The 25,369-nt window shown below is 41.0% G+C and overlaps 1 protein-coding gene across 3 annotated transcripts in view; it reads left to right on the top strand.

Moving 5' to 3' along the window:
• The window catches only part of EOGT (EGF domain specific O-linked N-acetylglucosamine transferase), a 35,616-nt gene that overhangs the window by 7,568 nt on the left and 2,679 nt on the right, over positions 1–25,369 (top strand). For 2 of the 3 annotated variants that reach the window (XM_073351055.1, XM_073351054.1), the window contains exons 3-15: positions 3,769–3,869; positions 5,308–5,416; positions 6,186–6,280; positions 8,354–8,458; positions 10,087–10,193; positions 11,553–11,656; positions 15,689–15,781; positions 17,027–17,098; positions 17,274–17,360; positions 18,833–18,901; positions 22,702–22,763; positions 24,037–24,156; positions 25,042–25,144. In XM_073351055.1, coding sequence (XP_073207156.1) covers positions 3,769–3,869; positions 5,308–5,416; positions 6,186–6,280; positions 8,354–8,458; positions 10,087–10,193; positions 11,553–11,656; positions 15,689–15,781; positions 17,027–17,098; positions 17,274–17,360; positions 18,833–18,901; positions 22,702–22,763; positions 24,037–24,156; positions 25,042–25,144 — 1,227 coding nt within the window. Of the gene's footprint in view, positions 1–3,768; positions 3,870–5,307; positions 5,417–6,185; positions 6,281–8,353; positions 8,459–10,086; positions 10,194–11,552; positions 11,657–15,688; positions 15,782–17,026; positions 17,099–17,273; positions 17,361–18,832; positions 18,902–22,701; positions 23,427–24,036; positions 24,157–25,041; positions 25,145–25,369 lie in introns of those variants that run through there. The other variant, XR_012159756.1, reaches the window with a different exon arrangement.

Here is a 25,369-nt window from a genome sequence, read left to right as displayed (position 1 = left end):
ACTGCTGAAACATGGGGTGAGAGAGACCTGACTCTGAATTCATTCTAGTTAGGTGTTAGTTACGTTTTACTTTTATTTTTGTTGTAACTAATTCTGACTTTAAGTGAACATAAGTAATGAGCCATAAAAGTCTATCCTCTTGTAGTTAATAAACTTGTTTTTATCTAAACCAGTGTGTTTGAATTGAAGTGTTTGGGGAAACTCCATTTGGGATAACAGGATTTGTGCATATCATTTTCTGTTAATAAGATGATGGACTGTATATGAGCTTGTGTTACCCAGGAGAGAGCTGGGCAGTACAAGATGTACATTTCTGAGGAAAGTCTGGGACTGGGAGTTTGCTGGTGTTGCTCTGCTGTGTAATTCAAGAGTGGCTGGCTGCAGCGCTCAGACAGTATAACTGGGAGTAACTTAGAGGCTGGAGGCTACGGGTGAGACCAGGAGTGGTAGCTCTCACAGTGTGCAGTATAAATGGCACCTTAGCTTAGAGAGCAGAGGTGACACAGCTGTTTATCAGTCCAGATTGTATCCTAGGTATGTCACAGTGCACGGCAAGGAGGGTGTGTGCATAGCTCGTTATTTCAAATGAGGTTTACACATTAAACATTGGTATAGCAATTTTAAATGAGTCTCAGGTATGGCTGGGAACAGTCAAAGAAAGTTAGTTTGTTATTTTCTGTTTGCTTATTTCGGGTAATTGAAGTAGAAACAGTAAAGCATAAAAATGAGCATCACTGAAACAACTATGAAGCTACAATTAGCCAGATTAGAGGCAGAAGAAAGGGAGCAAGAATGCAAATACCAGAAATGGCAGGCAGAAATGAGACTGAAAGAACTAGCTTCTGCACTGGAAGCTGCCCACAGGCGAGCCATGGAACTGAGACTACAAGAAACTGAAGCTCATAAAAGAGCCAGGGAGCCTAAAGACAAAGAGGCTGAAGAAAAAGGAGAAGGAGAGGAAAAATAATTGGGACCTGATAGAAAAACATGGAAAGATCCCAGAGTTACCAACATCTCTCTCCACTCAAGGAACCCTTAGCTTGGACAAGTCGTGTCCTGCAGTTGTGTCCTGTGAGACTGCATTGAGGAATACGTCCCCACTTTTCAAAAGCTATGTGAGGCTCATGTATTCCTCAGGACGAGAAAGTCTCCACACTGATTACAAAACTGTATGGTAAAGCTTTAAATCTATTTAATGAAATGCTAATTCAGGAAGCTTTTGAAATATTTTGAATTTAAGAAAGCTGTTTTACAAACATTTCAGATTGCTCCAGAAATGTATAGTTTGACATTTAGAAATCTTAAAGAGTGATTTCAGAGTAGCAGCCGTGTTAGTCTGTATCCGCAAAAAGAAGAGGAGGACTTGTGGCACCTTCGCGACTAACAAATTTGTTTGAGCATAAGCTTTCGTGAGCTACAGCTCACTTTGTCGGATGCATTCAGTGGAACTGTAGCTCATGAAAGCTTATGCTCAAATAAATTTTAGTTGCGAAGATGCCACAAGTCCTCCTTTTCTTTTTAAAAAGAGTGCCGGCATGAGTCATTGTGAATATGCTTATAAGATATATGACTTAGTGACAATATGAGTGAAAGGGAAGGGGGCTGAGGATTATGACTAACTGCTTGATCTCTTTGCTCAGGAACATTCCTTGAGTATATGAACGAAAGATGTAAGGAGCAGCATGTGGGATAAATCTTTAAAATCTGTATTAGAAATGGCCACTCTGGCTGGTGCCTCTTGAGCAAGCCCACATGTCCAATGAGCACAAGCCACAGAAGAAGGGGTACAAACCCAATGTAAAGTTGGAATCCCTTTTTGCCCCTGGGAAAAAGGAGGGTGGTTGGGAGCCTACATACTCACCCCCACCCCAAATCGTTCCCTTCCTAGAAAACAATAAAAAACAATTACCATGTAGCCAAAAGAAACAGGCTTGTTGACACTGAACAGCACATTCAGACGTGTGAAAGAAGCTCTGTATACTAAATACAGTTATTAGAAATTTTCTAGACTTCCTATCGGGCTGGTTGTCACCTCCAGACTTTGTCAGGTGTATTGAAATTTTAAGTGCTAAGGCTCTAATCTTACAAGCACTATATACGTGTCCAGCTCATGAATATAGTCCTATTGAAGTCCATGGGAATAATTCTTGTGTATAAAAGTTTGTGTGTGTGAAAGGTGATCTACTGAAAGGTGAACTGTCAAGTTGGAGGGAGATTACCAGTGGAGTTCCTCAAGGATCAGTTTTGGGACCAATCTTATTTAATCTTTTTATTACTGACCTGGGCACAAAAAGTGGGAGTGTGCTAATAAAGTTTGCAGATGATACAAAGCTGGGAGGTATTGCTAATTTAGAGAAGGACAGGGATACCCTACAGGAGGATCTGGATGACCTTGTAAACTGGAGTAATAGGAATAGGATGAAATTTAATAGTGAGAAGTGTAAGGTCATGCATTTAGGGATTAATAACAAGAATTTTAGTTATAAGCTAGGGACGCATCAACTAGAAGTAACGGAGGAGGAAAAGGACCTTGGAGTATTGGTTGATCATAGGATGACTATGAGCTGCCAATGTGATATGGCTGTGAAAAAAGCTAATGTCGTCTTGGGATGCATCAGGAGAGGTATTTCCAGTAGGGATAAGGAGGTTTTAGTACCGTTATATAAGGCACTGGTGAGACCTCACCTGGAATACTGTGTGCAGTTCTGGTCTCCCATGTTTAAGAAGGATGAATTCAAACTGGAACAGGTACAGAGAAGGGCTACTAGGATGATCCGAGGAATGGAAAACTTGTCTTATGAAAGGAGACTCAGGGAGCTTGGCTTGTTTAGCCTAACTAAAAGAAGGTTGAGGGGAGATATGATTGCTCTCTATAAACATATCAGAGGGATAAATACCAGAGAGGGAGAGGAATTATTTAAACTCAGTACCAATGTGGACACAAGAACAAATGGATATAAACTGGCCACTAGGAAATTTAGATTAGAAATTAGACGAAGGTTTCTAACCATCAGAGGAGTGAAGTTTTGGAATAGCCTTCCGAGGGAAGTAGTGGGGGCAAAAGATCTATCTTGCTTTAAGATTAAACTCGATAAGTTTATGGAGGAGATGGTATGATGGGATAACATGGTTTTGGTAATTAAATATTCATGGTAAATAGGCCCAATGGCCTGTGATGGGTTTTTAGATGGGGTAAGATCCAAGTTACCCGGGAAAGAATTTTCTGTAGTATCTGGCTGATGAATCTTGCCCATATGCTCAGGGTTTAGCTGATCGCCATATTTGGGGTTGGGAAGGAATTTTCCTCCAGGGCAGATTGGAAGGCCCTGGAGGTTTTTCGCCTTCCTCTGTAGCATGGAGCACGGGTCATTTGCTGGAGGATTCTCTGCTCCTTGAGGTCTTCAAACTACAATCTGAGGACTTCAATAGCACAGATATAGGTGTGAGGTCTTTTTTAGGAGTGGTGGGTGAAATTCTGTGGCCTGCATTGTGCAGGAGGTCAGACTAGATGATCATAATGGTCCCTTCTGACCTAAATATCTATGAATCTATGTGTGTGTAAGACTGGGGCCCAAGATATAAACGGGTAATCTAAGCAGTTCCTTGTGATAATGTGGTGTGAGAAAACGTAAAATTGAAAGCTTTGTATGGAAGACTAATTTCAAAGAGATAGGGTATTAGCCAACCGTTATTTGGAAGTCAGCTGAAATTTGCTGAAATATAACCTAATAAGCCAACAGTTCACAATGGGGAACTCCTGTGTTACAGAAATACTTGAAGAATCTAAAATCCTGCTGGGGCTATGAGAGATCCTGCAAGCCAGAATACAGGTTTGGATACCCGGTGTGTGATTATGTTGAAACGGGATGGTAAGTTTCCATTTTAAATGTATAGAAGTGCAGTGTGTCCCTAACATATGACGCTGTTGTTTGTTGGCTATTGAGTTAACTTAGTTGTTTCAAGGCATAGTGCAGTGTTCTCTGCCTAAAGGAGGATATTGTCATTACTCTAGTCTCTTCATGGAGACCTGCATAACATTGAACTTTTTCAGGGAAAAAAAAAAAAAGTATTCTTTGAAGTATTTCATGTCATGATATTTATGCAGACTGGCTAGTTCAGGGGTCGGCAACCTTTGGCACGTGGTCCATCACGGTAATCCGCTGGCGGGCCCCAAGACATTTTGTTTTCATTGACTGTCCGCAGGCATGCCCCCACCTCCCGCAGCTCCTAGTGGCTGAGGTTCGCCATCCCTGGCCAGTGGGAGCTGCATAAACAAAACGTCTCACGGCCTGCCAGTGGATTACCATGATGGGCTGCATGCCAAAGGTTGCTGACCCCTGGGCTAGTTTGTTATAATACAGCCTTAAATTCAAGTACCTTTTTCATAGCTTAAAAAAAGAAAAGCAAACTTGATGTTTTTGCCTGTATCCAGTTGATACGTTTCCTGTTTTGAAACTGAATGGAGATGAAAACAATACACTGGCTGGCTCTTCTGTTCTGGTTTATGTATTAATAACTTCAGCTTATAGAGTAGGCTTTCTCTCCTCATGAGATGGTTGTCAGACTCCTTCTGTGGCTAGGGGAATGATATTTTCAGTTATGGACCATGTTCTCCACCCAGTCTCTGTGATGCACAGTCTAAGGACAAAACCTGCAGTTTTGGTTTCTGTTGAAATTTGGCCTGAGGATGTTGTTTGTCCTCATAGCCCCGCTGCTGGATCCGTACAGTGGGGTTGTTTTGCAGGATTTGTGCCATCATAACTAACATTCTTTCCATTCACTTTGTGTCCTTTTTGTGTGTCTCTCTCATTTTTACTGTCCTATTTTTGTTCTGTCTAGTCTGAGATTGTCTATTGTAGGAATTAAAAACATAAAATAACCTTCCATTAACCACCAATTGCATTGCTTCCACTCTCCATTGCACTGGTTACAAGAGGCATAAATTTTGCTTTTTGTAGCTCTGCTTTCATAAATAGATAGACTCAAAGGCCCTGTTGTGATCACCATAACACCTAGAAATCCCCCCAAATAATTCCTTGAGCATATCTTTTAGAAAAACATCCATTCTTGATTTAAAGATTGTCCAGTGATGGAGAATCCACCATGACCCTAGGTAAATTGTTCCAATGGCTAATTACTGTCACCTTATTTCCAGTCTAATTTGCCTGGCTAGTTTTGAGATCTCACAGAAGATGAGGATAAATAAAACTAATTTCTCAGGCATCCTCCTGCTCTTTGAAATAAAGGGCCACTTCAAAAAGCTAAAATGTATTAAATTAAGGTCCTTGAATTTTTTTCATGCATCAGGGCTAATGACATTGAGACAGCTCAGCAGATATTCTGGAAACAAGCTGACTTTGGTTATGTTAAAGAAAGGCTGGATGAAATGAAAACCCACTGCAAGCCTATAGCAAAGGTAGGTGTTTTGATATACTTATAAACAATGCAGTTTTTAAACATAATGCCACTACATAAACCCATGGTATACCCACACCTGAATACTGCGTGCAATTCTGGTCGCCTCATCTCAGAAAGATCTTTTAGAATTGGAAAAAGGACAGAGCAGGGCAGTAAAAATGATTTGGGGGATGGAACAGCCTTCTTATGATGAGAGATTGAAAAAGACTGGGTCTGTTCAGCTTGGAAAAGAGGTGACTAAGGCGGGGATAAGATAAAGGTCTATAAAATCATGAATGGGGTGGGGTAAGTGTTGTTTGCCCCTACACAGAACACAAGAACCAGAGGTCACTTGATGAAATTAATAGGTAGCACATTTAAAACAAACCAAAAAAAGGAAGTAATTCTTCACACAATGCACAGTCAACCTGTGGAACTCATTGCCAGGGGATGTTGTGAAGGCCAAAAGTATAACTGCATTCAAAAAAGAATTAGTTAAGTTAATGGAAGATAAGTCCGTTAATGGCTATTAGTCAAGAGGGTCAAGGATATCTCCATGCTGTGTGTGTCCCTAAGTCTCTGACTGCCAGAAATTGGGACTGGAGGATAGTGATGGATCACTCGTAATTGCCCTGTTCTGTTCATTCCCTCTGAATCATCTGGCACCAGCCACTGTCGGAAGACAGGATACTGGGCTAGATGGACTACTGGTGTGGCCCACTGTGGCCATTCTTATGCTTTTAGTAGTATTTTATTTTAATCAATCCCTACTTGTTCTTTTTGCACAGGGTGATTCATCTCTGGCCTGCTCACAGTACCTCCAGCATTGTAGAGCGACAAACTTGTACATTGATTTAAGAACCATAAAGCGAAACCATGACAGGTCTCTGAATCACTTTATGTTCCAGCAATACCAGGAAACCCCAGGGAAAATACACTTCAGAATGCATATTTCACAAATCTCAATGCATACGTCATCATGGCACCTGGGTTGCAAAACCTATAGAACCAAAGAGTAATTGTGCTAGGTTCTTCCCCCATTTACACTGGTGCAAACCAAACGGCTTACTGGGGAGACTTGGGACCTGATCCTGCAGAGACTAAAGCATGTGCTTTACATGTGGTGAGTAGTCCCCACTGAAGTCAGTGGGATGACTTGTACAATAGTGCAAGTCTTTGCAGGATCTGGACATTGAATATCAATCACACGGGTAGATTTCAGAAAGGGGAGTTTTGGCGTGTCGCATTTACCATATACGGCGGCACCACCACCAGTCTTGTTGATATTCTCAAGGAAAAAATCTGTAGGACCACTCTCATCTGATTTTTTTTTTTCTCTTAGGAGCAATTTGGTTTTGAGGAATATGTAGATCTCCTTTTTTAAGTAACAAACTTGACCATTGGCAAAAGCAATGTAACCAATGAGGCATGTTTAGAGGGCACATCATTTTAAAGGGATGCAGTTAACTTGAAATCAAAACAAATTTTAAAAAATGAGTTCAAGATAGTGTGTTGCTACACCTGTCCTGAGCCTGCATCCCTATTTCTTGGCTTCACAATCACATTTTCCTATTTAAAGATAAATATCTTTCTTGCCTCTATTGTTATATAAAGTGCTTGGTCACACTTACTAGTAAGGTTACATTTATAAAAAGTTTTTAAAGGGTTAATTTATGATTAATATGTATTTTAATACATCATTAGAACCCAACAGATCACTAGATTGCTTTTAACAGTTCCTTAGAGCACCTACTGGCATGCTTATAACAAGATTACACATGCTGCCCATGTCTGTAACATGCTTTTATCACCTGCTAGTCATTTCTTGGTAAACTGTTTGTGTTACTGTAATTACACAAACAGGTAAAACTAATGTCCATCTCCTGTACTGAGCTCCATGTGGGTGCAGCGATCAAAACAGAATTGATGGCTAACTGATTGCACAAGAGGAAACTCTGAAACTGAATAGGCAGTGTCATTACATGCACAAATTAAAGACGTTAAAAAAAATTTGGCAGGTTTCAGAGTAGCCGCCATGTTAGTCTGTATTCGCAAAAAGAAAAGGAGGACTTGGTGGCACCTTAGAGACTAACCAATTTATTTGAGCATAAGCTTCCGTGAGCTGCAGCTCACTTCACCGGATGCATCCGATGAAGTGAGCTGTAGCTCACGAAAGCTTATGCTCAAATTTTAGTCTCTAAGGAGCCACAAGTACTTCTTTTCTTTTTTAAAAAAAATTGGGAATCTTTTCTGTTAATCTTAGGTGTTACTTGTTATCATAGAAAACATTTCCCCTCTGAATACACGACTTTTTAAAAAAAAAGTTACTGATGTCCCTTTAACTAGCGCACACATTTAAATCTTATTAAAAGATTTAATGTTAGTAGCTGAAAAATATCCCTATTGATGAACCAAGTACAGTATTGCTGGTTTTGAATGCTATTTTGATACTGTGCCATCTGAATTCTTGTAATATTATGAAATGTATTAATTGGCTGAAGGATATTCTGCGCTGGAGGAATCACCAGGTTTTTTTTTGTTTTTTTTTTCTGTAGTCTGTGCTATCACTTCCTGGTAAATTTCAACCCTCTTGTACTATATGAAAATAGATAATAATTTATATTAAGTGATTTTTGTGGGTGACTCTAATGCTCAGAAAGTGAAACGAAGGCCCCAGTTCAGCAAGGTGCTTAAGTACGTGCTTAACGTTAAGCACGTGAGTAGCCTTATTTAAGTCAGTGGGGCTACCTGTGCTGAAACTTAAGCTCATGTTTAAGTACTTCGCTGAATTGACCTTGCACCTAACTGCATTGTCCTGAGCCGGCTGCTGTGCAAGCGTACCCATGTAGAACTGCAGCGTACCTCAGTGCTGATCTGTCTTGGGCTGGGCTCCTCTTGAACGGCTGCACTTGGGCCAGGTATTTTATGTTCATAAGTTTTTATTCTTTCGCCTCAGATTCAAGGAGGACTTTCTCCAGAAAGGAGAAATCGGAGGCCGTTGTAACTTTGACAGTCAAGCATTCATGGCTGAAGGTCAGCGCAAGAGTCCTCTGCAGTCTTGGTATGATTTGGAATTGTCACTGTTTCCAAGTTAAGAGTTGGTTTTTACTCTTCTTTCTTTGCCTGCCTTTCTTTGGCATCAACAGTTCTCAGTGAGGCATTTAGTGCTAATGCATTTCATACTGAGAAATGCTGACTCTCGGAAATAAGAAGTGAATACAGATTGAATCCCACACTCACGTAGGCATAGCAGAACTTGATGTGATCATACATTTGCTGCTGCTGTTTTCAGCACTGATGTGGGCAAAAGACTATAAATGTCTCACAGTTAAGTTTGAGTAACTGTTGATCCAACAGTTAGTTGGAGAAAAGGATATTGTCCCATCTTGATCCAAAACAGCACTGTCATTTTGTTTGAGATCCGCTTGAAACTGTCTCTGAAACAAACCAAAAATGTGAAAAGTAATAATGGACTGAGCACAGTGCTGGGAGTCAGAAACCTGGCTTCTGAACTTTGCCTTGCTTTAGCCTAGCTGAGTGTCTGAGTACTGTCACTTAACCTGTCTGCACCTCCGCTGTCCCATCTGTAGAATGAGGCAGTAATGATCATTCTTTGTGTACAGTGGTTTGAGATTTACAGATGAAAAGCACCATTAGCAGCCAAGGACTTAAACTTTGAGCATAAGTGCTTTGCTGAATTGGGGCCTACTTGATATCTGTGCTTTACACTCCTGTACCTGCAAAAGGGACTTTGTGCTTGACATTATGGGCTGGGTGCAACAATCTACAAGGCTCAGGGATGGTTGCAGGGAAGTGTTTCGTGAGGACACGCCATCTTGGAGTGAGGTAGTGTGGGATCCCTGGCTCTGTTGCCACTGGAAGTGCTGCTGTCACATAGGGTTTGTCTGCACTGCAATTAAAAACCTGTGGCTGGCCTATGCCAGCTGACTCAGGCTCATGGGGCTTGGGCTCTGTTGCTCTGGGACCCTCCCACCTTAATTGCATTGTAGACATACCCATAGTTGCAGGTTAATCTCTAGGGCAGGAGACATCAAGTAGGATCTAAGGATTCCTTTTCCCTCCTTGTCTGCTTCCATTTGTTCTTTCTCTGACCTCACTAGAGTTCCTTTGGGTTCCTCTCTCTGGCCATGTTTAACCTCATTGTCCTCACTGTGATCAGTAATCTCAGTGCCATCTGAACCTCTGATCCATTTTCAAAAGATGGCTGTCAATATGCAGACTGTTGGTTACCAGCAAAATGAATTCTCCTAATTGGCTTCGGACGTAATCAGCCTTGCACCTGCAGGCGTTCATCTCGCCAAAGCATTGAGGTCTGTAGTGGAATGCCTTTTAAATGCAGATCAACCAGTGGGACAGAAATGTATTCAAATTAACTGCACCCTGGAAATATGGATGGAAGGAAAGACACTTTTCACAGTTCTCTGCTGGGTTGATTTGTAGATCAAAGATGCTGCTTGCTCTCGAGATCAAAGGCAGAATTTTTAACCTTTTGAAGCTAATGACCTAAAACCCTTCAGTTACAATTAAAAATTATTTTTAATTGTCAAACCTTATCAAACTTTGGCAGCATTATTAGATGAAATTTACATTGTGAACTGTCACTAAACTCTGAATGTGTAATAGGTACTTTATCTTAAAAGCATACTACATATCATTGAATAATTTCAGGTTTGCCGAACTTCAGACATATACTCCACTAAGCTTCAGACCCATAGAAGATGGCAAATGTGACATTATTATTGAAAAGCCAACTTACTTCATGAAATTAGATGCAGGTAACCGATATTATTTTTCTGTGTCATAAGTGTGATAATGTAGTGTCTATTTACATTACATTTTTAGGGTGTGTGTGTATGAAACTCACTCTGAACATGTATGTGGTGTTTATAGATCTTTGAATTAGAGTAAGATTATGAGACTTTGTTTTCACTCCCTTTTCATAGTTCAACCAAATCTGAGAGATTGTGACACAGTGCAAGTTTTGTACTATTAATAGACGCTTAAAAAAAAAAAAACAACCACCCAGAAAAGTTTCACACCACTTCCATTAAACTTTGACTCATGATGAGTGATTTCATATTGCACTTGCACATTATGGGAGTAAACATAATTTATTACTGGCTCTAGGACTTCAGTAATTGCAGCTTCTGCATACATAGGTATGTAACAGTTATAGGGTGGTGGGTGGAAGTCATGTACTTCAAGAAGAGACCCCGAGCAAATAACTTTTTATGTAGATGTGTCAGTTTAAAAGTATAAAAAAAGCTTTTAAAGAAATCTTTTAAGGCTTTGAGCTACGTGAAAATCAGCTGCAAAGTATGTAATATCTTATCTACTTCAATCTGGGAGAGCCCTAGTGATTGCTGTCCTGCACCATATCAAACTTCATGAGAGGCCTGAAGTATCTTAAGAAGGTCTTTCCATCATGAGTATTTTAGCATTTCTGCAGTTTATTCATCTTAGTTTAATGTTCTTCATTTTAGAGATTTAACATTAATAGGGGAGAATATTTAGTCCGGTATTTAGACAAATAGATTAGGCTTTTGTTTTTAAATAGGAGTGGGTAAAAACACTGCACTCCAGGGTCTGTTTGAAGCGGGCTTTGGAGCAGGTGCTAAATGAATCATGTCGCAAGAGTAGTGTCTTATCCCACAGCCCAAGGTGAAGTTTACTGTACTTATTTTAAAAAAAGCCTGAAAACATTTTGTTGAAGTCCTAATATTAGTATTTGCAATGTGCAGCTTGACATGGCAGTACCGTTAATGTGGCAGTAGCTTTAGTATACAATAGAAAATCACAATAGCAAGTGTAACTTCAATGAAGTTTAATTTGTGGTTTAATTTCATACTGCTTTTGCCCTGCCTATTCCTTGGCTTTTTCTTAAAATGAATGGTTACTTCATAGTTTTCTCATGTGATTCCATCCCCCTGAAGCGCTGCATCTCTAAGGAGTATACAAGTTCTCAGTCACATAAAGAGTAAAACGAATTTAAAATCCAGACCTTTCTATACACAGGAACAGGGAGCGTATTTAGTAATTTGCCTCTGAATAATAAACATGATTTTTTACAAAAATGGGAATGAATAATGTAGTATCCTGCTTTATTAGTAAAGAGCTTTTATTTCTCCTGCCAGGTGTTAATATGTACCATCACTTCTGTGACTTTGTCAATCTTTATATCACTCAGCATATTAACAATTCGTTCAGCACAGATGTCAACATTGTCATGTGGGACACTGTAAGTAGGACCTCCTTTTAAAATATTTGTAGTGGTTGTATCACACGGTGTATCGTGTGCTGCTTGAACAGCATCCCATGCTTATCTTCTAGCAAAGCAGCAGTACTGCCCTGGAATGAGCCTTGGCTTATTTATTATACAAGCTTGTACATTGTAATCAAATCACTTGGTGAGACCTGCTAAATGACACATGCGAGTCTTTGCATCTTTAAAATATGGAGTCCTAGGGCCTGAAAATCCCACCTGTCCTTCAGAGGCTTCTTGCCTGGCAGGGTGAATTCAACTGAGTGACACACGCCCTACCTGACTGCAGGAAGGAGTATCAGGCCCCAGCTCTGCAGGACTGTTTTTGTTGAAGAACACCTCATGTGAGCATGGTGGAATTTTGACCCACCTCTTGTTCATACCAGTAAAAGTGAGACGAAGGGCTTGTCTTCACTGCAACAGCTAGCTCAAGTTACTCCACTGGAGCTAGCCTCACTCCTGCAAGAGCGACCACACTGCAAAACAGCATTCCAGCTAGGGAGGGCCGAATTAACCCATCACTGGGCCCTGAGCGCACACACTTCTGGTCTGCTGGCCAACTCGGTTAGATGCTCTCGCGCAGCATGGATGTGTTTAACCCTGTCCTGGCTAGCACAGCTGCACTAGTGATCTGTTAACCAAGCCACATCCAACTCCTGCACAGATGTTGCTTAACTAAGATCCTGTCTTGAAATACTGTCCTTAGTGCTTACCATATAGAATGCTACACGGCTACAGCACTGAGAGAACGGCAATCCTAGTCATGCTGGAATTTTAGTAAGTACTTTCTCAGTGTTGCCACTGTATTCCAGCTGTATTGCTAAGTGTTTAGTTTCTCATTGTATATAACAAAATCTTTCTAATTATCTCTCGCTTTCACAGTCTGACGTTATTTCTTCATATAGAATTTCAAAGTAGAATTTCCCCTAAGAACTTTGGGTTAGATTTAGTCTTATGGAATTTGTAGGTATGAGACAGGGAAATACAGCTGCTTGTATTGTTTTCCCCACAAAAGAAATGTGCAACCTGTATTTAAAAAAACCCCAAGCAAACACCCTAAATCTTGCTATTTAATGGCTAGCTCATGAACAGTCTCTTTGCAGTCAGTTCTCTTGATTGCCTTTAAATGTGCTACTATGACATTAAAAATAAATTAGTCCCACCTAACCACACTACTTCTAATTGAACATTTTTAGTGGCCTTTACTGAATTGAAATTTTGACAATTTGTCTGTTAAGCATGGGGAAATGAGTTTATTAACCCCTACTGAGTGATGTAGGACTAGTTGGTTGGTTTTTTTTGTTTGTTTTTTTTAATCACTTGGTTGAAAAATTAGCAATAACATTGCAGTCCAGAAATTCCACCTCTCTAGAACATTGTCTCAAACTGATGCAGGATTTTGTTTTTAACAACTATTTTCTGCATTCTCTGTATGTTCTAACTCATCTGAATGTTAACCTTCCTAGAATTGCCAGGTCTCAGCAGGGTATATCTCCTTGCTCTTTAACATGAATCCTCCTGGACAAATCAGACAAAAATAACCTGTTTCTAGGTTCTCTAATATATTGGAAGCCAATACATGTAAAATATAAGCATCAGTCTTCCTTTACGTGTAGCATCTGTAAGTTTAATAGGGACATGAACACATATAATTTGTGATCTTCCTAAGAGATCAAATATATCAAAGCCTCATGATGATTTCCTTTTAAAAAGAGCAGGGATACTTTTCCTATTGTTCCTGTATTACTAGGGTCTTAACATTGTATTACTTCTTACAAATGCGTAACACAAAATAAATGCAATTTTTTATCTACTGGAACAGATCACTTTTGTTGACACATTTCAGAGTAGCAGCCGTGTTAGTCTGTATTCACAAAAAGAAAAGGAGTACTTGTGGCACCTTAGAGACTAACCAGTATATTTGAGCAACTAAATTGGTTAGTCTCTAAGGTACCAACAAGTACTCTTTTTTTCTTTTTGTTGACACAGATTTTATTACCTCTTACCACCAGATGATGGCACCAAGAAACTTCTTGATTTGCTGAGAGGTGTCTGTGGTTACTAAAAGACAGACTCCAGCTTATTACTGATTCCCTTTTCTTCTTAACATAATTAGATATGCATGCACTTTTTTGCTCCTGTAGAATTGCTGTACTGTCCTTATTAAACAGAAATGCCCTTAGATGTAGGTGAAGCACAGCAGAAAATGAACAGGAAATACATCAGGAATCTAATCAGGCATTATCTGCAGACACCCCACCTTCAGCCACATAAAAAAGTGACGTTTATAAATTCCCCTACAATCAGTTCTTTTATGGAGAATAGGCAGCGATAGGAGTAGAGCTTTCAGCTTTGAAGATCAGTGCTTTGCTACTGATCTGGAAGAGCAGTTCTTATAACACAAGATGCTGGAGAATAATATCGAACCTGAAATTCATTAAAACTTCATTGCAGCAGTGGGGGGAAAAGCAAAGCTGCAACCTAATGAAATATGCCATCCTTTAGATTCTGTTACATTTCACTGGCTGCCTGCTCTGTCTTGCAATCTTTTTTAGTCTCTCTTAAAAAATTGGTTTTATTAAAAATTATTTTCACTTCACATTAAAGACTGATGGACAAAACAGCTGCAACATCCAAAAGAAGTGTACGTGCTACAAAAAGCAATCCGCTTCCAGCTTCCTGAGCACATATCTAACTGTAGTCCAAAAGAAAGCACTGATGCCTCTTTGTTCCATACATATTAGTGATCTATTAATATCTGTGGAGAGAAGGTGTACCAGGGAGCAGAAGTGTGGTGATTCTGTGGCAGGGTCACCTGCAGGGATTGAACCCAACCTTTAGATCTGACAGCATGGGCCTCTACTGCTTGAGCTAAAGGACAGGATCTGTTAGGATTACAAAGTTAGGCTGACATAGTGATTTATATTGACCTATTTGTGCATGTGTCTACACTCAGATTTGTCTGCATAAGTGACCCATTATGGCAACACAGTAAAACCACCTCCCTGAACACCTAGTAGTCTACGTTACAAAGTTAGGTTGATGTAAGTTCTACTCCACAGTACGCTGTAAAAATTTCCCAAAAGGCATTGCGCTGGGTGGTGGTGCGTGGCACACTGGGATACCTACTTGTGGTGTACTACGCTTTGTAAGGACTTCTGGTGAGTATGTGCAGCATCAACACAAGCAGCTAAGTCTGCATGATCGATATACTAACTTCGGTGACCGTACACTGACGTAACTTACATCGAACAAAGTTTATAGAGTAGATGTGACCTAACTGGCTTGAAGGCAGTAGCAGGCTTCCATCTTTATATAGTCCAGCCACTAGAGGCATTTTTACCCATTATGTTATGAGATACTGCAACAAGTTGTTACGGGTAGTGCCGAATTTCATCACAAATTTGCCTGTTATTTCATCCAGCAAATAGAAGTGTTTCCATCAAAGGCACACTGGCTGAATCAAGTAGCCGCTCTGTGTCACTCAAGCAGGTAGGCATGTGCAGAGGGTGTTTCTAGAACCAGGAGCCTGTCCCAGAATCAAGGAGGATCCGGAGCAGGCTTACAATAACTCTTTATTTCAAATGCCTGCTCTGCACATGCATTCACAAATGGGTTTGTTAATCTCAGCAGCCCCACTTTACATACCCATCCTTCCCTCTGCCCTGCCACCCCACACCCAGTGTTAGTTCTTTTGTCTTTGGGGAGAAGAGGGTGTGCTGGACACCTCCCCTTGCTGGCTGGTCTCTCCACCTCTTCAGGTTTGTCTAGACTAGAATTTATGCCTGTTTTTAACCTGAGTTGATTCATTGCCAGTTAATCTGAGTTAGCTAACACAATTATCAGTTTTAGACATTGCAAACGTCTGTGGTTTGCTCCAGGCTGTCCTGGTTACTATGGTGATGGGGCCAATATAAGAACCTGAACTAATATATCGAATCCACAGATTGTTACATGAGAGCTTTTATTCATTGTGCGTGTATGTGTGTGTTTTCTCTTTTCTCCTAGAGCTCGTATGGCTATGGGGATTTGTTCAGTGAGACCTGGAAGGCATTTACTGACTATCACATAATACACTTGAAAACATATGACTCTAAAAGGGTATGGAATTGTATATTAAGCTATAGTGCCATGATGGAGTTTCCCAGCCAAACCAAAAGCCAATATTTCAGGAGAAGGCCTTACCCTGGTAACAAAGCATAGCTAGACTCGAGGTTTCCCTACAAATTAAGACCAGGGTTGCAACCCCCTTCCCTGAAGTGGTGGCAGCTCTTGTGTAGACAGAGCCATACTTGCATGGTTCTGTGAGAGGAGATATTTAAAGATCGGGGTTTTTGCATCAGCAGCAGATGTACGCCTGTTTCTGACATTGGAGTACATTATGGATATTTTAGCATGTTGTAGCAGGGTTTGCACAGTGAGATACTGTGTGGCAAGCTATTGTGCTGTAGATTCACACCCTGGCTTGCCACGCACTAACTTGCCGTATAGACAAGCCCTAAGGGTTTTTTTGTGGTATCGTTCGTTCCAAATCTTGTAGTTTTCATTGGGTTGTATTTCTCATCTGTGTCTTTAATATAGCTTTTGTTTGATATTCATGACCTATTACGATATTCCTTCCCTGCTTCCAAGATATGAAGACTCTGGTATATAGTCTACCCTTGATTTTTGTTCTCAAAAATCTAGCTGCCTTCAGTGGGAATTCATCTTGTCCTCTCTTAAATCCCTCCTTTTAAACCTGCCTCTTCCACAATGCCTCTAGATTGCTGCATCTGCTTAGCTAGATGAACACCTGTGACTACTGATCCATGAAACCCCAACTATTCCCTTGTTCACCATCCTACCTACTCCTTTTTGTCTTTTTCCACCTGTTGCATCTTGTCAAAACCCTAGACTGAGTTCTCTGGAACAGCAGCTGTCTTTGGGGATGTCCATACTGCACTCACAAGGTGTGACTGCAGCTCGAGTAGACACAACTGAGTTAGCTTTAATCTAGTTTGTTTAGGTCCCGGAGCAGGGAAACTGCAGCAGCGTGCTCTTCATCCCAGGCTAGCCCTGCGAGTGTAATTACCTGGAACCCCAGGTAGCTCCAGACCTGAGAGATCTAGATTACAGCTAGCTCAGGTATGTCTGCTCAAGCTGCAGTCCCACCTTGTGATTGTGTTATAGACATACCCTTTGTTCTGTTAGTTTGCAAAGTGCCTAATATAATGGCATTATGATCCTTGATTGGTGACTCTAGTTGCTGCCCCAATATAAACAGTATCTGCAGTGAGCAAGCATGTGGTGTGCCCCTTTAACTGTGTATTAGAGTACAATCATAACTTTAATGGTCTTCCCTTTCAGGTATGCTTTAAAGAAGCAGTGTTTTCATTATTGCCTCGAATGCGATATGGCTTATTTTACAATACACCACTGGTGAGTCCTTTTTATCCTGTCAATGTGAAAACTAGATATCGATGTTCGTATCAGCATAAAACTTCAGCAAACAAATGCTGGAAAAACCTAGCTGAGTTATTACAATTTATATACTTGTGATATAAACTGTAAGTGAAGCATCTGATTATAATATAAATTGCCTCTCTGATTTCAGATCTCTGGCTGTCATGGTACAGGATTATTTAGAGCATTTTCCCAGCATGTGTTACACAGATTAAATATCACACAAGAAGGACCCAAGGTATGACTGATACAAACTTGGTATGAAGCTTGCATTTCTTTTCTTTAAGCAATCCTAGTTCTTACCCCAGTAAGTAGAAGTAGCTGCGAGTGTCCAGCAGAAACTAGTGGCAAATATTACTATTTTTTTGGGTCCCTCATACTGAGGTTTTGGGTCCACCTTTTGTTTCAAAAAGTTCTTTTAGCAAATATCTACACGTATTTGTAGAAGGCTGCTCCAAGTCCTGTTCCCACTGGAGAAGACCTTAGCACACCTCTTCCCCATTTCAGCCCTTCTGTCTCCAAGGACCTGCATTATGACAAATGTTCTTCCAGGCCAGGAGAGCTGGATGCGTAGCTCCTTCTGGAGTGGCTATCAAGCGCTGCCCTTGAACACCTGAGAGAACACCGCAAAGCCATGCATGGTGCACTTCCTTTCTACAGAGACTCAGGTGCTGCTTCTGCAGAGCCACAGAGTCTCTGATGACCTGGGAGCAGAGAAAGGAGCAATCAAATCTGGCCCTCTGATCCCTGCATGGTACCATTAGGCAGGCCCTAGGCTTACCAGTTTTAAAACACTTGTTATTTGTTCAGACCATTACAGTGGCTGCATTGGTGGATGCAGCGGCTTTTGATTTTCTGAAGTATTTGCCAGAGAGTAGCCTACATGTTATCTCTAAGGGATACGCTTTGAAAGCACAAGCATTTAGCTGTGCGTCTCCTACTGACGTTAATGGGACTCATGCAGCTAAATCTCTGGGTTCCACTTGGAAAATTTACCCCTAAGGGTCCAACTGATTTTAAAAGGTGAGGGAGGGGGAACGGCTACACAGGCAAAATAACTTTTTTCTGCAAGTCTTGTGCATGAATCATCCTCTGTTTCTTTCTTGCTTTCAGATACGCCTGTAATGGCCAATGCAGAGATTCTTTTGTACTCCATAAAAGTATATACTTTTTTAAACCATTCCATTGTTGTTAGGATCAAGAATTTTGCAAAATATATGAAATGTTTATGTTAATTTTGGAGGGCATTATGCTATATCGGTATAACTACGTCGCTCAGGGGTGTGAAAAATCCACACCCCAGATTGATGTAGTTACACCTTTCTAACCCCCTGTGTAGACAGTGCTATGTTGACAGGAGATCTTCTCCCATTGACGTAGCTACCCCCTCTTGGGGAGGTGGCTGAACTCCACTAACAGGAGAAGCTCTCCCATTGGCCTAGTAACGTCTTCACTACAGCAGTGCAGCTGCACTGGTGTAGGGCTGTCTGTGAAGACCAGCCCTTTGTCTTCAGCTAGCCACGTTTTCTCTGGGGTATGGAGGCACTCCTGTATATGACACTTTATCTTCTCCAGACCTATGTAGAAATTTTTAATACTCAAGTAATTGTTTCCTTTTAAAAATTTCATAGCAGTTTTACTGAGTATTTTTGGTCCGTCAGGCCCTGCAGATGGGTATATAGCATTGCAGTATCTCTCATCTCTTTTTAGGATGGAAAAATTCGCGTCACAATACTTGCACGCAGTACCGACTACCGGAAAATATTGAACCAGAATGAGGTTGGATTATTTTACTGTCTTTGGTAAAAATTAAACTTTTTTTTTTTTAATCTTATGTATTGTGCATGATGCATTAGGATTTTCATATAAAACCAATACACTATCTAATGGTAAATCTTGAACAGGCTCAGTGGTAACACTACATTAATCTGACAGAGGTTCTAGCCAGTATCCATTTCTATATCTCTGGCTGTGAGCCTCGTAGCCTTTGCCGATTTCCTTATGGAGATTGGTAGAGGACAGGAAGTAGTGCGGCCAGATCAGAAGTGCCTGCCTTTAAAATAAAAAAAAAAAAAAAAAAAATGCCCACAGTCATAGAAATGTAGGGACCTTGAGATGTCATCAAGTCCAGCCCTCCCCCTGCACAGAGGCAGGACCAAGTAAGCCTCGATCATCCCAGACAGGTTGATGTGGACATTTCTTAAATCCCTCTGGTGATGGGGATTCCACAAACTCCCTTGGAAGCCTGTTCCAGAGCTTAACTACCCTTATAGTTAGAAATGTTTTCCAGCTATCTAACCTAAATCTCCCTCGCTGCAGATTAAGCCCATTATTTCTTTAGTGGACATGGAGAACAATTGATCACAGTCATCTTTATAACAGCCCTTAACCTATTGGAAGACTGTTATCAGGTGCCTCCTCAATCTTTTCTCAAGAAAAAACATGTCCCTTCCCCCTGTCCTTCCCCCCCCCCCCCCTTTTTTTTTTTAAACCTTTCCTCATAGGTCAGGTTTTCTAAACCTTTGATCATTTTAGTTGCTCTCCTCTGTACTCTGTCCAATTTGTCCACATCTTTCCTAAGGTGCGGTGCCTAGAATTGGATGCAATGCTCCAGTTGAGGCCTTGCCAGTGCCAAACAAAGTGTGACAGTTACCTCCCATGTCTTACATACAGCACCCAGAATATTAGCCCTTTTTGAAACTGCATCACGCTGTTGACTAGTTCAATTGGTGATCATTGATAATGCCCACATCCTTTTCAGTAGTGCTCCCACCTAGCCAGTTATTCCCCATTTTGCAGTTGTGCATTTGATTTTTCCTTCCTAAGTGAAAGACTTTTTTTTTAATTTCATCTTATGAAATTCAGACCAATTCTCCAATTTGTCACAGTCATTTTGAATTTCTAATCCTGTCTTCCAAAGCACTTGCAACCCCTCTCATTTTGGGCTCATCTGCAAATTTTATAAGCATACTCTCCACTCCGTTATCCAAGTCATTAACAAAAATATTGAATAGTACTGGACCCAGAACTGACCCCTGTGGGACCCCAATAGATTGCTCTTCCAGTTTGACAGAAAACCATTGATAACTACTCTCTGAAAATTAAGAAAAGGAGTACTTGTGGCACCTTAGAGACTAACAAATTTGTTTGAGCATAAGCTTTTGTGAGCTACAGCTCACTTCATCGGATGCATTCAGTGGAAAATACAGTGGGGAGATTTATATACACAGAGAACATGAACCAATGAGTGTTACCATACACACTGTAACGACAGTGATCACTTAAGGTGAGCTATTACCAGCAGGAGAGCGGAGGGGAAAAAACCTTTTGCAGTGATAATCAAGGTGGGCCATTTTCAGTAGTTGACAAGAACGTGTGAGAAACAGTAGTGAGGGGAAAATAAACATGGGGAAATAGTTTTACTTTGTGTAATGACCCATCCACTCCCAGTCTTTATTCAAACCTAAGTTAATGGTGTGCAGTTTGCAAATTAATTCCAGTTCAGCAGTCTTTCTTTGGAGTCTGTTTCTGAAGTTTTTTGTTGAAGAATTGCCACTTCTAGGTCTGTAATCGAGTGACCAGAGAGACTGAAGTGTTCTCCGACTGTCTTTCAAGCAGCTTTGCACCCACCTTATAGTAAATTTATCTAGACTTCATTTCCCCAGTTTGTTTTGTAAATGTTATGCGGGACTGTGTCCAAGCCTTACTAAAATCAAGATAGATCATGTCTAAAGCTTCCCCCTTCCACTAAGCCTGTAATAATGTGATTGTAAAGCTAATTTATCTGTGGCTGAATGTTATTCTTTAAAATTGTCTCTCTGCGCACCCCAGAGCATTTATTTTTTTTTTTGGCAGACCAATGCTGAAAGCCAGAAGACTAATGAAATGTTTTGTTTTATGTGGACAGACCAAACTGCAGGTGATCATATCTGAGTGTATGGACTTGAACCCTGCATTGCATTGTCAAATCACATAGTGAATAATGTTTGCAATGACATGCTCCTATATATAACAACATGTAGCGTTCATATAGCACTTTTTGTTCCTAGTTCCTAAAGTGCTTGACACAGGTGGATTAAGCATTATTAGCCCCATTTGACAGATGGGGAAACCGAGACCTAGAAATGTTCAGACCACAGGCAAGTCAGTGGCAGAGCCAGGAATAGAACTCAGATCTCCAGATTCCTAGACCCATGCCCTATCTACTGGACTGCATTGCTTCCCCTCCGCTGCCCTGCCCTATGCAATGTGCTTTCTTGTAATGGACACTTCCCAAGAAGAGAGAAGTTAGCATCTTTTTTCTTGACAATACTATTATAGGGGGAAAAACACTCATGACCCCTCTCATTCCTCCATCATCCTGTTTTTTTTTCAAAAGCAGTAATAATCGTGTCCATAAAAGCCCAGAATTGCATCTGTTCTAACCAATGGCAAAATATGTCTACTAAGTAGCTTGTAAAGCTAGTAGTTTTGTCTTGTGTAACCCATTGACCTTGCATTCACATTGCCTGTAATAAGTGTGTGAGCTGTACTTGGTTATAAGTACAGAAAACCTTTGTGACTTTCTCCTGCAGAGACTGAGTAGCTACTAGGCATTGTGGCAGATGAAGTTTAGAAGGCATCTTTGGTTTCAGGCCTTGAACTAACAAGAGCTGCTGTTACTGTCTGTTGGCTGGCAGGGTAGATTTTAATTGCAGTGTGTGGCATAAGGTACCTAAAGCCCTGATTCAGCAAGGTACTAAAGCAAGTGCCTAGCTTTTAGCATGTGAGACTTCCTATTGAGTTCAGTGAGTCTTAATACCTTGCTGCATTGGGGCCTCAATCCCTATATTAAGCAGTGAGGGCTAAATTCTCATGTTAGTTCCTAGCACAAACTGAATTATGTTGATGGTAGTCACTCCAGTGTAAAACTGGATTAAGTAAAGACAAGTTGAATCTCACCGGATTTATACTGGCATGATTGAGCCCAGAATCTGGCTCTGAGAACTAAGAGCTAGATTTTCAAAGGTACTTAGGTGCCTAAGCATGCAGAGAGGCCCTTGGTGGTGGTTTCCAAAATTCCTAATTAAGTCAGGAGTCAAGTTTTCATTGATTTAATTTAATTTCCCATTGAGTTAGGTATCTGTCCTGCCTAGGGGCTTCTGGAACTCCCAACAGGTGCCTATCTGCGTCTTTTAGGTGCCTCAATACCTTTGAAAATCTGTCCCTAAAAGTCCTGTCTTGCCCCCATTCATGACAATGACAAAATAACCACTGGCTTCAGCGGTTCCAAATCAGGTCTGAAGGGCTCATATAGAAGATAATTGAATCAGATCTGCTGCTGCTTCAGAGACAAATATAGTTCATTTAATCTCGCTGCAAGAAGTAAGATGCCTAATTGCAGGTAGGACGATATGAAGGAATCTGTGTGCTGCTACCTGGGATGATGAGATTGGGGGAAAAAAATACTTTATATAGCAGTGGGAGTATGTGCTGTCATCTCCCATAGAATTCCTTGTGGGTGTGTGGAGAAGGTAGAAAGCTGCTGGGGAAAGGAAGTAAAACAAGTACTGCATTAAATTTTCCTCTTTCCTTCCTAGCTTGTGAATGCTTTGAAAACAGTATCGGCGTTTGAGGTCAAAGTAGTAGATTACAAGTACAAGTACGTATATTGGTTGAAAATCTTTATCGTGTCTGTGTTGTTGGCTGCGCTTGATTATAATCCAGTAACAAATGCGGGAACTGAGGTCTAGCCCTCACCCACCCTCCTACTGAAAAATTCCTACCTATGTTGAGCTGCTTTTAGAAAATGCAAGAACCATCAATATAAAGAGTAATCCTGTTACTGAGGAATTAGTGTGAACTAGTTAAACTCTCTCCACCCCCCTTTCACAATGTGCTATTAAAAAATATGTGTCGAGGTTTGACAGGCCCCAGACTGAACCTACTGTTAAGAATAATAAATTTTGAAATCTCCCAAAAACATTACGCGCCCACCATGCATCTGGGTTTGCTGCTGATCACTGCTAGCTGCACGTCTCAGGGAACCGCTGAGGCATGAGGCCAAAAGTCGGTTCCCTCCACTCCCCTTCAATAGGTTATTTTGTAATTTCCTTTATCATGTTTGTTTTTGTAACAGTTACGGTGTCTGACCTGTGTGTCATGGTGCCTAGAGACTGCAGCCACGTTTGCTAGGCACTGTAGACACACATAGTAAGAAACAGTCCCTGCTTCAGAGAGCTGAGAGTCTAGACAGACAAAACAGACCTCAGGGGTGAAGTGACTTGCCCAAGATTACTCAGCAGGTCGGTGACAGACAGAGGAGGTGAGCCCATCCCCTGACTCCCGGTCTAATCCCCTGCATGCTAGACCTGTGAGTTGAAGCTCAATATCTGCACCCCCCAGGAGGGAGTCATGCACACACAGTCATGTCCCCGCACATACACAGGCTGCCAATGGGCCCAGGGCTCTGGCTGTTCCTGCAGCTGCGGCAACCAGAGCCCCAGGCCCTTTAAATCGCCGCTGGAGCTCCAGGCGGCACAGGCCAGGCAATGTGGAAGGGCTGGCTGGGATCCGGCTCCCGTACCGGTAAGTTTTCAATTTGACTTTCACCCCTGGGTCTAGCCAATAAAGTAAGTGTTTGAATGTAACAAACAAATTTCAAAGAATCATTATTGGAACATAATTAAATGTCATAACCTATCTGAAAAAGCTGTAAGTCTATAACAGTCTTACTAGAATGAAGTTCTGAAATCTCCGATCTTTGTAATTCCATGCTGAATTGGTTCTGGGCTGAATAGTTACAGTTTAGAAGATTTTTTTTAAAATAGATCAGTGCTTGGAGTGTTCGCTTTTTCAGAATTATCTGCATGTAGCTCATTCATGCTAAGATGGATGAGCATGCTGGAGACCCACACACATTATGTTGCCTGCAGGGAACTTGAATTTTCAGAGCAATTGAAAATCACGCATAACTCTGATATATTCATTGGAATGCATGGAGCTGGACTTACCCATTTACTCTTTCTGCCAGACTGGGCTGTTGTGTTTGAACTGTAAGTCTGTTTTTCCTTTTTTAAGCCTGTAACTTCAAATGTTCTTTATGTTCACTCCCTTGTTCGTATTTTTAGCATTTATAGCAACAGCTATAGGGTTGCCTGTGTGCTTCCATTATAAAGGCCCTACTTCAGTTGCTCATAACTTTCATCTTTTGGGCTGAAACATTTTAGGCCTAGTCTCTTGCTAAGTCTTTTTGCAGCAAGAGCAAGGTATGTATGTGTGATCTGTTATATGACAGTCTCACCACCTTAGCCTGTGACTTCAACAGAACTCATGGCTAAGCAGGGAGCAGACTACACAGTCCTTGGATGGGAAAACTCCAAAGAAAGGAGGGGGTATTGGTTGAATTCTTCCCTATGAGTCAATGTGGCAGCAGTATGGTGGAGTATGGGGGGAATGGTGGTGACCAGGTGAGTCTGTTAGATGAGATGGGAAATGGAAGTCCTAACCCTTAAAGGTTTAGCCGGGATGCTGGCACTCCTGTCATGACTACATTTAAAGACTCCATGACAGGAGTGCCAGCATCCCGGCTAAATTCCAGCTCTGTTATTTGCATTCTGTCCTACCTACATTTCTCTTAAATATATTTTTGGCTGAAAGGTATTGTTATTAGACACCCTTGCTTTTAAAAACAATGGCCAAACATACTGCTGTTTTATTAAGAACATTTATTTCCACCCTGGGCAATCCTGTTTTAAAATCAGTGGAGTCACCAAGGTTATAAGTCACAGTAGAATTTGGCCCATTGCCCACGTTCTTTCGGTTTTATCCACTGACAACGAACGTGCACACTGTAAACTTTATCCATCTTGATAGACTGCAGGGCAGTCGTTGTGGGTAAATATCTGCTATAAAATGACTGTGATGCTGCATGTCCCCAGATACAACTGTGAGGATGAACGCTGCTACCTAGATTTAGCAAGGCTGCGAGGCATCCGTTACATTACCTGGCAAAAAAAGAACAAAGTGTTCCCTCAAGATCAGGTAACGTTTAGTCGTGGGGGGAGGACATCATTTTTTCTCTTTTTTTTAATTGTTTAAAAGTAGATTTGTTTTTATCCTCTCGATTTTTGTACATGAAATATGATTTCTGTGCTTTAGCCCAAATTAACTTCCCTGCTCTGATTAAGGAGTCATTTATATTAATAGCTGGGGGAGGAAGAGAAATGAAATTAATTGGCCATTAATTCAACTTGTCAATAACACTGC

This window comes from Lepidochelys kempii, chromosome 7, assembly GCF_965140265.1.
Source record: "Lepidochelys kempii isolate rLepKem1 chromosome 7, rLepKem1.hap2, whole genome shotgun sequence".
Classification (NCBI taxonomy): domain Eukaryota; kingdom Metazoa; phylum Chordata; order Testudines; family Cheloniidae; genus Lepidochelys; species Lepidochelys kempii.
Note: the sequence above shows the minus strand (reverse complement) of the source record. Positions and strands in the feature narration are given on the sequence as shown.